The sequence below is a fragment of the Natrix helvetica genome, assembly GCF_964273705.1.
Source record: "Natrix helvetica genome assembly, chromosome: 1".
Taxonomy (NCBI): Eukaryota; Metazoa; Chordata; class Lepidosauria; order Squamata; family Natricidae; genus Natrix; species Natrix helvetica.
In genome coordinates, this window is record NC_138548.1 from 375,686,186 (window position 1) to 375,698,978 (window position 12,793).

General features: G+C 43.9%; 1 protein-coding gene across 1 annotated transcript in view; it reads right to left on the reverse strand.

The window, feature by feature from the left end:
* Positions 1–10,075, reverse strand: part of TAP1 (transporter 1, ATP binding cassette subfamily B member) — a 28,300-nt gene extending 18,225 nt beyond the window's left edge. The window contains exons 1-2 of the mRNA XM_081936610.1: positions 9,794–10,075; positions 7,978–8,548 (exon numbers count right to left, since the gene is read on the reverse strand). Of these exons, the coding sequence (XP_081792736.1) occupies positions 7,978–8,548; positions 9,794–10,012 (790 nt within the window). The 5' untranslated portion in view covers positions 10,013–10,075. The remainder of the gene's footprint in view (positions 1–7,977; positions 8,549–9,793) is intronic.
* Between the last annotated feature and the right edge of the window lie 2,718 nt (positions 10,076–12,793).

Genomic DNA, 12,793 nt, shown 5'->3' on the forward strand with positions numbered 1-12,793 from the left:
AGCATTTGAATTTTGATCACGTGATCAAAATGCCGCAATGCCATTAAGTATCAAATATGGTCATCGGTCACTTTTTTCAGGGCCGTTGTAACTTTGAACTGTCACTAAATGAATCATCCTAAATCGAGGACAATTTGTAAAGTACAGTGAAAACTCCAGACGGGTGGGGAAGGGAGGGGAGAATTGCAAGCAAGTGCATTTTCCTCCCAGGCCTTCTCATCAACATGGGCAGCCAAGTTACTATTTTTTAAAGAAAATATAGAAAAATGTTGCGGGCCTCTCACGATTTCTGGGTGTCTCTCGTTAAAGCAAGGGGGGTCGTTTCTCAAGCTTTTCTATACCAGCCTGAAAAGTCAACTTGCACCTGATTTAAGAGTCTGTTCCACATATTCCTTTATTTATTTAATGTATTTGTATTCCACAGCAATCAAAAAGATTCTTTGTTCCCTTAGACAGAATAAACAACCCACCCAGTATAAAAAAAAACAACCTAGTAATCCTGAATAAAGACAATAATATTAAGCAAAAACCAAGGAATGTATTGCGTGGATTGCTAAAAAAAACTGCAATATGGTGTTCAAGGTTGGGCAGTGACGGGGTAATAAGCTGCTTTAATTAGTATTTAATTTAAAAAATGCTGGTCGGTTCACCCCAGTGGTGAAATTCAAAAAACTTTATTACCGGTTCTGTGAGTTGGGCTTTGTTTGGCTTGGGAGGAGAAGGATACTGCAAAATCTCCATTCCCTCCCTTGGGGGAAGGATACTGCAAAATCTCCATTCCCTCCCCACTCCAGGGGAAGGATACTGCAAAATCTCCATTCTCTCCCCACTCCAGGGGAAGGATACTGCAAAATCTCCATTCCCTCCCTGGGGGAAGGTTACTGCAAAATCTCCATTCCCTCCCCACTCCAGGGGAAGGATACTGTAAAATCTCCATTCCCTCCCCATTCCAGGGGAAGGATACTGCAAAATCTCCATTCCCTCCCCACTCCAGGGGAAGGATAATGCAAAATCTCCATTCCCTCCCCATTCCAGGGGAAGGATACTGCAAAATCTCCATTCCCTCCCTTGGGGGAAGGATACTGCAAAATCTCCATTCCCTCCCCACTCCAGGGGAAGGATACTGCAAAATCTCCATTCCCTCCCCACTCCAGGGGAAGGATACTGCAAAATCTCCATTCCCTCCCCATTCCAGGGGAAGGATACTGCAAAATCTCCATTCCCTCCCCACTCCAGGGGAAGGATACTGTAAAATCTCCATTCCCTCCCCATTCCAGGGGAAGGATACTGCAAAATCTCCATTCCCTCCCCACTCCAGGGGAAGGATACTGCAAAATCTCCATTCCCTCCCCACTCCAGGGGAAGGATACTGCAAAATCTCCATTCCCTCCCTTGGGGGAAGGATACTGCAAAATCTCCATTCCCTCCCCACTCCAGGGGAAGGATACTGCAAAATCTCCATTCCCTCCCCACTCCAGGGGAAGGATACTGCAAAATCTCCATTCCCTCCCTTGGGGGAAGGATACTGCAAAATCTCCATTCCCTCCCCACTCCAGGGGAAGGATACTGCAAAATATCCATTCCCTCCCTTGGGGGAAGGATACTGCAAAATCTCCATTCCCTCCCCACTCCAGGGGAAGGATACTGCAAAATCTCCATTCCCTCCCCACTCCAGGGGAAGGATACTGCAAAATCTCCATTCCCTCCCTTGGGGGAAGGATACTGCAAAATCTCCATTCCCTCTCCACTCCAGGGGAAGGAGACTGTAAATTTTCCATTCCCTCTCCACTCCTGGGGGAAGGGTAGTGCAAAAATCTCTATTCCCTCCCCTCCCCTGGGGGAAGGATACTGCAAAATCTCCATTCCCTCCCTTGGGGGAAGGATATTGCAAAATCTCCATTCCCTCCCCACTCCAGGGGAAGGAGACTGCAAAATCTCCATTCCCACCCCGCTCCAAGGGAAGGGTACTGCAAAATCTCCATCCCCTCCCTTGGGGGAAGGATACTGCAAAATCTCCATTCCCTCCCCACTCCAGTTGAAGGATACTGCAAAATCTCCATTCCCTCCCTTGGGGGAAGGATACTGTAAAATCTCCATTCCCTCCCCACTCCAGGGGAAGGATACTGCAAAATCTCCATTCCCTCCCCACTCCAGGGGAAGGATACTGCAAAATCTCAATTCCCTCCCTTGGGGGAAGGAGACTGCAAAATCCCCATTCCCTCCCGATCAGCTGGGACTCGTGAGGCAGGGAATAGATGGGGGCGGGGCCAGCCAGAGCTGATATTTACAGGTTCTCTGAATTACTCAAAATCTCCGCTACGGGTTCTCCAGAACCTGTTAGAACCTGCTGAATTTCACCCCTGGATCACCCATGTTATGAGTTTCATAGCATTTTAAAAACACTTTTAATACAATACAATACAATACTTTTTGAACCATACACCATATAATTAAAAAATGTGACTTCCTGCCAGCCTAATGTGGATACTTTGAAATTTTTACTGCTATTTTTTATTAATTTATTTCGCTCAAACTAAGATTACATTTCCTTTTTTTTCCCCCAACAAAAGCAGAAATAAATCCTTCTAAAAATGTCATCGTTATTTTTTCTGTGTGATACTTACAATGGTTGCTTTGAAAGATTTAAAAAAAAAAAAAAACTGGAGGCCCTGGATATCCAAATTCATTCTAAAACTCCAATTGGGAATAAAAAGGAGATCAGAAATGACCCGGCTCTGTACAGATCATTCAGAACAAATGTGAAACAGGAAAAATTCCTGAAATTACAAACAAGTAGGACATCTGTTGATTTTTTTTAATTACTGTGTTTTTCACAGTATAAGACGCACCTTTTTCCCTCAAAAAAGAGGCTGAAAATCTGGGTGCATCTTATACACTGAATACAGCATTTTTTGCCTCCAGAAACCCCTACCCGCTTCACCAAAATGACTGTGAATGGCCTTAAGGAGGCTTTCAGAGTGGTGCTGGGTGCTGGGGAGGGTTGAAATGAGCAAAAAACAGGCCGTTTTTTGCTCAATTTTGCCCACCCCCCAGCAGCACTCAGAAAGCAAAAACTTTTTTTATTTGCCTTTTCAAAATCTTGGTGCGTCTTATATTCTAGTGCGTCTTATGCTCCGAAAAATACAGTAATACTTTCAGAAGCGAGGGGTAACAGAAAAATTAAAACAAGGCGCTGTGAGGGCAGCTGACCAATATGGCTTTTCCCCAAGGAAAACGGAGAAGCACTGAAGTGAAATCACCGTATAAGAAAGTGCTTTTGTTTTACAAAACCCCGATTATTCTTTAGAAAGTCCTCGCTTTAGCAAATTGTCTTGACTGTTGCAAAGTTTCTGCCTCCATTTCAGCCATCCGTCCCCCCTGGTATGCAGGAAAAGAGGCCTGCCTGAGCTGGCACGCTAACAGCTCTTTTCTTGAGTCTATTCTTGGATGAGAATGAGGTCACCGTTACAAGCACACAAGATTGCAAGTCAGTGACACAAAGCATCTGTTAGAGGTGACCTTGAAGGATAGGCTGACTCTGCAAACCGCTTAGAGAGGGCTTGTAAAGCACTGTGAAGCAGTATATAATTAAGTGCTATTGCTACGGCTATTTCTGCAGTGTGCTAAAAAAAAAATCGGTTTTCCTGCATCTAACAAACACAATTGCCCCAGTTCGACACTATAAAAGCTGTCTCTTGAATATGCACGTTCCGAGTTTCTGCATCTATAACTAATATAACTTTATTATTATATACATTGACAGCAGGGGTGGGATCCTACCGGTTTAACAACCGGTTCGCTGGGCGCAGGTCACAGGAAAACAGCTGAGGAGCAGCAATCCACTTTGCGGCTCCTATCAGCTGGGCTAAAAAATAAGGAAATATAGGTGAACATAACCGGAGGTAGGGGGCACCTGCAGGTCAGAGCGAACCGGTTCACTCACAGCTGATCTTTGGAGCTATCAGTTCACTCAAACCGGGCCGAACTGGTTGAATCCCACCCCTGGTTGACAGCAGCAAAGCTACTGTATGCACAACAATGGAAGGACACTTTGATTCCTACTATGGAAAAACAGTTGCAGAAGTTGATGGAATTGGCTGAAATGGCAAAATTGACTACTTTGATTAAAGAAAAGAATGCAAGTACTTTTGCTTAAACATGGAAACCGCTTCTGAACTTCATGCTTGAAATGAAACAGAGTGAAACTTTGATTCGGGGTTTTTTACCGAGTAGATCACTAGATCTTTACAGAAATGGCTCACTCATATTATTATGACAAAGCAAACAGTTGTGATTTGATGTCAATGCCTTATTTTACACCAACAGAGAGACTTGAAATGTTTCTTTTTCTTATCCTTCCTCACTTCTCTTCACACTTTTTCCTCCCCGCTGCTTTTCTATTTATTTTTGCATTTTGTATTTCATAATAGTTTATAACTCAAAATATTAAACAGAAAGGTTTCTGCATATATGTGCAAGGATATATATAAAATGTAATTTTAAAAATATTCAAGAGGCGATCACACCAACTTGGCCTATCGACTTTTGAGGATTGCCGTGCTCCGTAGCCTAAAAAGAGCGAAACCATTTTGTATTATCTTTCTCTTGACACCATTTTCCATTATGCCAAAGGTGATTTTTTTGAAGAGGAAGTTGGACTTTCGGGGTTTTCTTTGAGGACGTTTTGTTTCTCACCCAAGAAGCCTTATGACCTGGATGACTGAGAATCTGCATAGACATTTTCTATTACCTTTATCTGGAAACCGTTTTTTATTATCTTTATCTTAATTTTGCGTGATTATGGGAGCCTGTTCTCACCCTTAATGTGGTAAGTAAAATATCACACTGCAGCTACAACTCCCTCTGGCTGCTTTTATTGGGTTCTGGATTAAAGTCCTCCAGAAAAATCAACAGATAAAAAGCTGTGGATTCCGGGAATTGTAGTCTCCATACCTTTGGAAGTCCCCCTGTAGGATAAGCAGAGGGGGGAGGGGGAGGAATTAAATAAATACTCAACTGACTGCTCTGATTGAGCCAGGAATTTTGGTCACAAGTCATCATGGCCATTAAATGGGTTATCACGGGACCTCTCAATTTTACGATAATTTTTTTACGAAATCAAATCAAATCAAATCAAATTTTATTTGATTAGCCGCAACCCTCTCCCGAAGGACTCGGGGCGGCGTACAATCACAAGGATAAAATACACATAGGACACACATACATACGAAAAAACAAGGACAATTACATTTGTGCATGGAGGAGAGTAGACCTGCAAGTGAAAGACAATAAACACAGCTAAAAACACAGTTAAAACACAGTTTAAAATCCCCTAAATAAAATTGCTGAATTAAAAACCCCTCAGGAGCGTAACGAAGTTATGGTTGGGCCAGGCCAGATATTTGAAAAAGGTGGGTCTTGAGCTTAACACGGAAGGAGCGGAGGTCTGTAGTGGTCCTAATATCCGGGGGGAGGTCATTCCACAGGGCTGGGCCCGCCACAGAGAAGGCTCTGCTCCTAGGCGCCGCCCCATGGCATTGTCTAGTGGACGGCACCTGGAGAAGTCCCTCTCTGTGCGAGCGAATAGGTCGTAGGGATGTATGGGGCAGAATACGGTCCCGCAGGTAACTAGAAGATTGTTAATCATGTGGTTTTTAAACAAACCATGTGGTTGCATGAATCTAGCCTGTGCAATGGGTGGTGTTTTTGCTGAAAAACGTCGCAAACTATAAAAGTCATTATTTGCAGTCAAATATTCCTCTTTAGCAAAGGAATTATATAGTAAAGGAATTTGGTTCAGATGGTTATTGCCAGAAGGAATGCTGATTTTCTGGGAGGGCAGTAGAATTAGAATCAACACAGTTGTGGAGACGGAAGCCTTCATTAAAAAACATAGTGCCCTCCTAGACGAAACAGGGGACAGTACACAAGATATGAAGGAGGGAGGGGCCGCAGCTCTGCCAGCAGACAGTGGGGAGGATGCAACATTGAGAAGACTCAGGTCACAAAAATGAGTTGAAACATTATTGCAATTGTTGTTATAATGTAATTGTTGGAAGTGATACAAAAGATGATTGAATATATTGATGATAGAATGTAAAATCAAAAGCTGCCAATGTTTATTCAAATTTTGATGTTTTTTTTCTTCTTTTTTGTAAAAGTTGTGAGATTTGGGGGGATTTCTACCTCCCGCATGATGTAGCTGTCAAAATTTTCTATACCTATTTACCCTTTTCCTTAAAATATTTGTAAAAACCAATAAAAATTTTACAAAAAAAACCCCCAAAACAATCAGACATCTCTAACTTCATGCCAGACCTCCGTTAAGTCCCGGCCCCCCTTTTAAAATAACCCATTTCTGTTTTCACACAACTCTTTGACATTTCTAAATATCAACAGAAGAAAAGAGCTTTTAAAGATCGCTTGGTACAACAGAACGATTAAAAACATAGACATTTCAAGTTAAACACTTCATAACTGGATAGAACTGCCTGAGGAGTTGCCTAAAAGCTCATTTTGGAGATTTTTAAATTGACTGAGCACTAGTTTGGCTAGAACTAAAGACCCCACATTAAAATGGGATCAAGGACGTTTACTGCAAATGTGGCCCCATTTAAACAACTATCTATCTTTTACAGAGGTCCCTGGGATCTATAATGCATCCAAAATGACTTGCTGATTCGGAATTATCCCCGCCATCAAAGTGGCCCGGCATTGGGCTAGAACTGTATATCAACGTATGTTTTCATTCATTCATCCGCTTTTGTCTTTTAAAATTCAAATTAATAATTTCCAGCTTTCTAGTTCTTGCATGCCTGACACAAGACGAGAAAAAGAAGACAATCTGTATTATGTCACCTGCTCCTTTAGTTTTCGGAAAAGAAAAATATAACTCTCCGCATTGCAGCCATATGACAGGAGGAGGGTTGGAGTCAATTTAGAGGAGAATTTTTGGTGTGTGTGTGTGTGAATGATTGCATTGGGATGTCTTTGTTCTTCCCCCACTAGAATTTTAAGTACCTTATTTTTCGGACTATAAGATGCACCGGTGTATAAGATTTTGCACCAAGATTTTGAAGAGGTAAGTAAGAATAAAAAGTTTTTGTCCTCCCCGGCCCCCAGGAGCACTCTGCAGGCTTCAGCAGGGGTGGGGAAGGCAAAACACCACAGTTTTTGCACAAAACAGGCGGAAAATGGCCCGTTTTTTTGCAAAAATGGGATGTGGGGGTAGAGCTTCAGGAGGCCAAAAATGGCTGTATTTGGTGTATAAGACACACCAGCACTCCACGCTCTTTTAGGGGGGAAAAAGATGTGTCTTATACTATGAAAAATATGGTAGATATTTCAAGGCATTTAATACAAGCAGAGGTCAAGAAAGGCAAGATGGAAGGCCACAGATGCTGTTTATGCAATTTTAAAAAAGGAGGGGTGGGACTTTGACCGTATGTTGCCAGCCACCATTTTGACTTTTTTGACCTTCCCTGCAATAAATCCTTAATACAGGTAGTCCTTTTGACTTGCAACCACAATAGGGAATAGAATTTCCATTTCGAAGCAAGACAGTTAAGTGAGTCACTTTTACCCGCCAGTTGTTAAGCGAAACACTGCAATCTTTAAGTCAATCATGTGGTCATTAAGTGAATCCTGCTTCCTTGTATTAGTTTATTTCTCAGAAGCCAGCTGGGATGGTGTGATTGGCGATCAAAGGAACTCAGGATGCTGCGACCACTGTTAGTATATGCTGGTTGCTAATATATTATTTTGACCTTGTGACTATAGGGCTGTTGCGATGGTCGTAAGTGTGAGGACTGGTTGTAAGTCACTTTTTTCAGTGCTAGTGCCACTTCAAATGTTCGCTAAATGCGCAGTTGTAACTCAAGGACTATCTACACCAGGTATTGTGAAAACTCTTAGGTTGAATGTCAGGGCCGGGGCAAGGATCACGCCTGCTCCCCTCGCCTCAAAAGGTCCACTTACCCATGCATGAAATCACCATAAGCACCGTGATGGCCACAAACCGCAGCGCCTCTGGCCTCAGGCAGGAGATGAGGCGCCCGAAGGAAGCTGAGGATGCCTTTTCCGATCCTGTGTCCCCCCAAGAGAGGAGATTATGGCACAGCAGCATCACGGCCCCCACCACCAGGTAGTTGAGAGCAAGGACGTCGCTCCGGCCCCAGTTGGAGGCCAGATGCAGGGCGTCCCCTTTGGGCTGGTAGAGGTACTGCAGACTGATGTAGCCGGGCATCTGGAAGGAGAGGACCAAGGCCCCTTGCAACAGCAGCCTCCAGGGAAGCTGGTCCACACCGGAGCTGGCGAGGGTACCCCCTGCGAGGACGAGCGACACGCAGCGCCCCACGGCGACGGCCCAGAGGAAAGCCAGAGGGTTCCCCCAGGGCGAGGGGCTCCCCTTCCAAGCCAAGTGGAGGGCCAGGAAGTCCAGCAGCATCCCCAGGGCGACCCAGGACCACGAGCCCGGCTTCATCATGCCGATTCTAAGACAGGCAAAGCGGTAAATCGCTGGAGCAATGCTTTTGCGCTGGAAGAAATCCTGGCGAGAAAGGGGAAAAAAATGAGAGCAACCGAGAGTGGAGAGAAAAGAGGGGGGAAAGAGCAGCGGTAAACCAAGTCTGGCAGATTGATTGATTGATTATTTATTTATTTATTTATTTTGTCAAACATGTACGAGATAATAGGCATAATATATAAACATGGACATGAACACAGGAAATGGTTTTTTTTTAATTTATTTAGTTAGTTAGTTAGTTATTTAGTCATTTAGTCATTTAGTTAGTTAGTTAGTCAGTCAAACATATAAGAGAGATAACAGGCATATATATAAACATGGACATGAACACAGGAAATGGGTTTTAGTTAGTTAGTTAGTTAGTTAGTTAGTTAGTTAGTTAGTTAGTCAATCAGTCAGTCAAACATATAGGAGAGATAACAGGCATAAGTATAAACATGGGCATGAACACAGGAAATGGGTTTTAGTTAGTTAGTTAGTCAGTCAGTCAGTCAAACATATAGGAGAGATAGCAGTATAAGCATGGACATGAACACAGGAAATGGGTTTTACTTATTTATTTATTTAGTTAGTTAGTTAGTCAAACATAAATGAGAGATAACAGACATATATATAAACATGGACATGAACACAGGAAATGGGTTTTAGTTAGTTAATTAGTCAGTCAGTCAGTCAGTCAGTCAGTCAGTCAGTCAGTCAAACATATAGGAGAGATAGCAGTATAAGCATGGACATGAACACAGGAAATGGGTTTTACTTATTTATTTATTTAGTTAGTTAGTTAGTCAAACATAAATGAGAGATAACAGACATATATATAAACATGGACATGAACACAGGAAATGGGTTTTAGTTAGTTAATTAGTTAGTTAGTTACTTAGTCAATCAGTCAGTCAAACATATAGGAGAGATAACAGGCATAAGTATAAACATGGGCATGAACACAGGAAATGGGTTTTAGTTAGTTAGTTAGTTAGTTAGTTAGTTAGATAGTTAGTTAGTTAGTCAGTCAATCAGTCAGTCAGTCAGTCAGTCAAACATATAGGAGAGATAACAGTATAAACATGGGCATGAACACAGGAAATGGTTACGAATAAATGGGGCCAGGGAGGGTAGGCAGGATGGTGCGCTTATGCACGACCCCTTACAGGCCTCTTAGGAATGGGGCGAGGTCCATGCCAGCCAGACAGTTTGAGGTTAAAGTTACTGGGGTCATTTCTCAATTTTATTCATGTATAAATCAAGTCATTTTGCTAAGAACCGACTTACCGGGCGGTGTTTCTCGAAGAGGGAAGCCGCCGCCGGGCGCTTCCCCGGTTTGCAGAGAGAGAGAGAGAGAGAGAGAGAGAGAGGCGGCGCGGGGCCGGCGGAGAATGTAGGGAAGAACCCGAGAAGCGGATTGAAGAGAGCTCCTTCCGCGCAGGGCAGCCGGCGACAACTGAACCGAGGGCACGGGCGGCGGGGGCCGGAGGGCAGGTCTTGGCGCATCTCCCGCCCGGCTCTGGAAAGAACCTCGCGGCCCGCAGAGCTTCGGAGAAAGAGCCGCTTTCCCGGAAGCCGAAAGTGAAAGTAAGAAGTCGGAGAAAACAAACACCGGCTGGAGGAGAGAGGCGGGGAGTTGGGGGGGGGGGAGATGCTGGCCGACTTCCAAGCGCAAGGCTGGTCCCAGGCAGGCGGCTGCTCAACCGGTGAGGCTCTTCGATGCATCAAAAATAAGTCTGAAAAAAAGGGAAGGTGATCGAGGGAAAGTGGGGAGAAGCGGGGGAGGGAAGGGGGGAGAAGGCGAAAAAATGACCGCTTTCTCTTCACTTTCACCGCAACTTTCTCTCCCACCCCTGGCCTTTCCGTGACACAGCTTCAGCCCCGCGGCGTTTTCTTCCGCGCATTCAACACGTGCCCACCAATATCAAATCGCGCCAGCTTCCTTCCCTCTCGTGCAAACCTTTTGTTTGCACATGCCAGCCGCCGACCCGTTTCACACGTTCCTACTGCTCTTCCTCCTCCGCTCAACTTTCCTGTGTAAGGAATACTCTGTAGCAGCTCAGAGACATTCTTGGCTTCCTGCACCGACAGGAGCGTTAGATGGAATTACTTAAAAATAGGATGGAATAGCAAGAGTCGGAAGGGACCTTGGAGCTCTTCTAGTCCAACCCCCTGCTCAGGCATGAAACCTACCCTTTGGTTATCCAACCTCTTCTTAAAAACTTCCAGTGTTGGAGCATTTACAACCTCTGGAGGCAAGTTGTTCCATTGATTAATTGTCCTCCCTGTCAGGAAATTTCTCCTTAGTTCTAAGTTGCTTCTCTCCTTGATTAGTTTCCACCCATTGCTTCTTGTCTTTGGTGCTTTGGAGCAGCAATCACCCACTGCTGGTCTGCCAGAAAATTTTGGTGCTGCCCAGAAAAATTATTGACATTTTTTATATTGCACTAAATACTATTTTTTTAAAAAAATCATATTAGTGGTCCACAGGATTTAAAATTATAAATTTAATGGTCCCTGAAAACTGAAAAGTTGGTAACCCCTGCTTTGGAGAATAAAAGCTAACCAGGATGTTGGCTTCAAAGAAGGAAAAGCAGGGCTGTTTTAAGGCATGGGCCTGATGGGCCCCACAAGCATAGGGGCCCCCTACTAATCTGTGTATGTTACTCCTTCAATGCCTCTTGTATCATATAAATACTGCAACTGTATGGCTTACTGAATATGATTGCGTTTTTCATGTATTGTTCAAATGTTTCTCATATTGATCAGTTGTTGCTGCACAGCATGTTTTTAATGTTTCAACACCGATTTTGCTGGACGTGCCAATAAAATAAATGTATGTTTAATTGCATTTGCATTTGTATTCCTGTCAGTTGTTGTAGTAGGGGCCCCAGTACACTGCTTTGCCTGGGCCCCCTGTTAAGACGGCCCTGAGGAAAAGCCCCCATTTTAAAAAAAGAGCAAAGCCTCAAAAGACCAGGCCGCCATTTTGATTATTTTGACTGCACCTCAAGGACATCCCTTCCCCTCCCCCCCCCCAGTTCCTTGTTAGACCATATTTTTATTCGGCTCCAAAGAATTTCCAAGAGCCCGTTTGATGTAGTGCAGAGGTGGTATTCAGCAGGTTCTGGCCAGTTCTGGAGAACCGGTAGCGGAAATTTTGAGTAGTTCAGAGAACAGGTAAATACCACCTCTGGCTGGCCCCGCCCCCATCTATTCTCTGCCTCCCAAGTCCCAGCTGATGGGGAGGGAATGGAGATTTTGCAGTAACCTTTCCCGGGAGTGGGAGGGAATGGAGATTTTAGAGTATCCTTCCCCTGCCACGCCTACCAAACCATGCCCAACAAGCCATGCCACGCCCAACAAGCCACCTCCACACAACTGGTGGGAAAAATTTTTTGAATCCCACCTCCGGTGTAGTGGTTAAGGCACTTGCTAGGAAGCAGGCGATTCCAGCCTTTGGCCCGAAGCTAGCTCTGTGGCCTTGGGCCAGTCACTGTCTCTCAGCCCTAAGAAGGAGGCAATGGCAAACCAGTTTTGGAAAACTGCAAGGATTAGACTTGGTAATAGTCAGGAATCAATACATTTCGGAGCAATGAATGAATGAATAAATAAATAAATAATAATAATAATCATAAACAAATAATAAACAAATAATAAATAAGTAAATAAATAAATAAGTAAGTAAATAAATAAATAATAGATAATAAATAAATAAACAAACAAACAAACAAACAAACAAACAAATAAATAAATAATAAAGCTGCACTGCTCCAGGGAAAGGAGAAAAGAGGAGGGAGAATATAATGTATCACCTGCAGGGAGAGGAAACGTAGCCAGGAGGTTTACATTTTGACCCAGCCTCAAGAAGGAGGCCAAAAGCTGAATGAACTTCTTCCAAGGATTATATCATGGTCGGATTCACACAACAGGCCTGATCAAGGTCATTAAATTCGCAGTTGTGTTGGCACAAACCAGCTAAAACTCCAGTGCTGTACGATGGTTCCTCCTTTGGAGCTCAGCGTGTGCGAACTCTCCTTTAACAAAGTGCTAAATTGCCAAGCAGGTACAGGGGTCATGCGAATGTGGCCAATGTCGAGTGTATCCTTTTGCTGATTTGCATCCTTGGCAGTTCTCAGATGCTGCAGGCCCGACCCAGGGGTGATGCTGATCTTCTAGCCTCAGTATGGGTAGTCCTCGACTTACGACCACAATTGAACCCAGAGTTTACGTTGCTAGGTGAGACATTTGTTAAATGAGGTTTGCCTCATTTGCATTTTACGACCA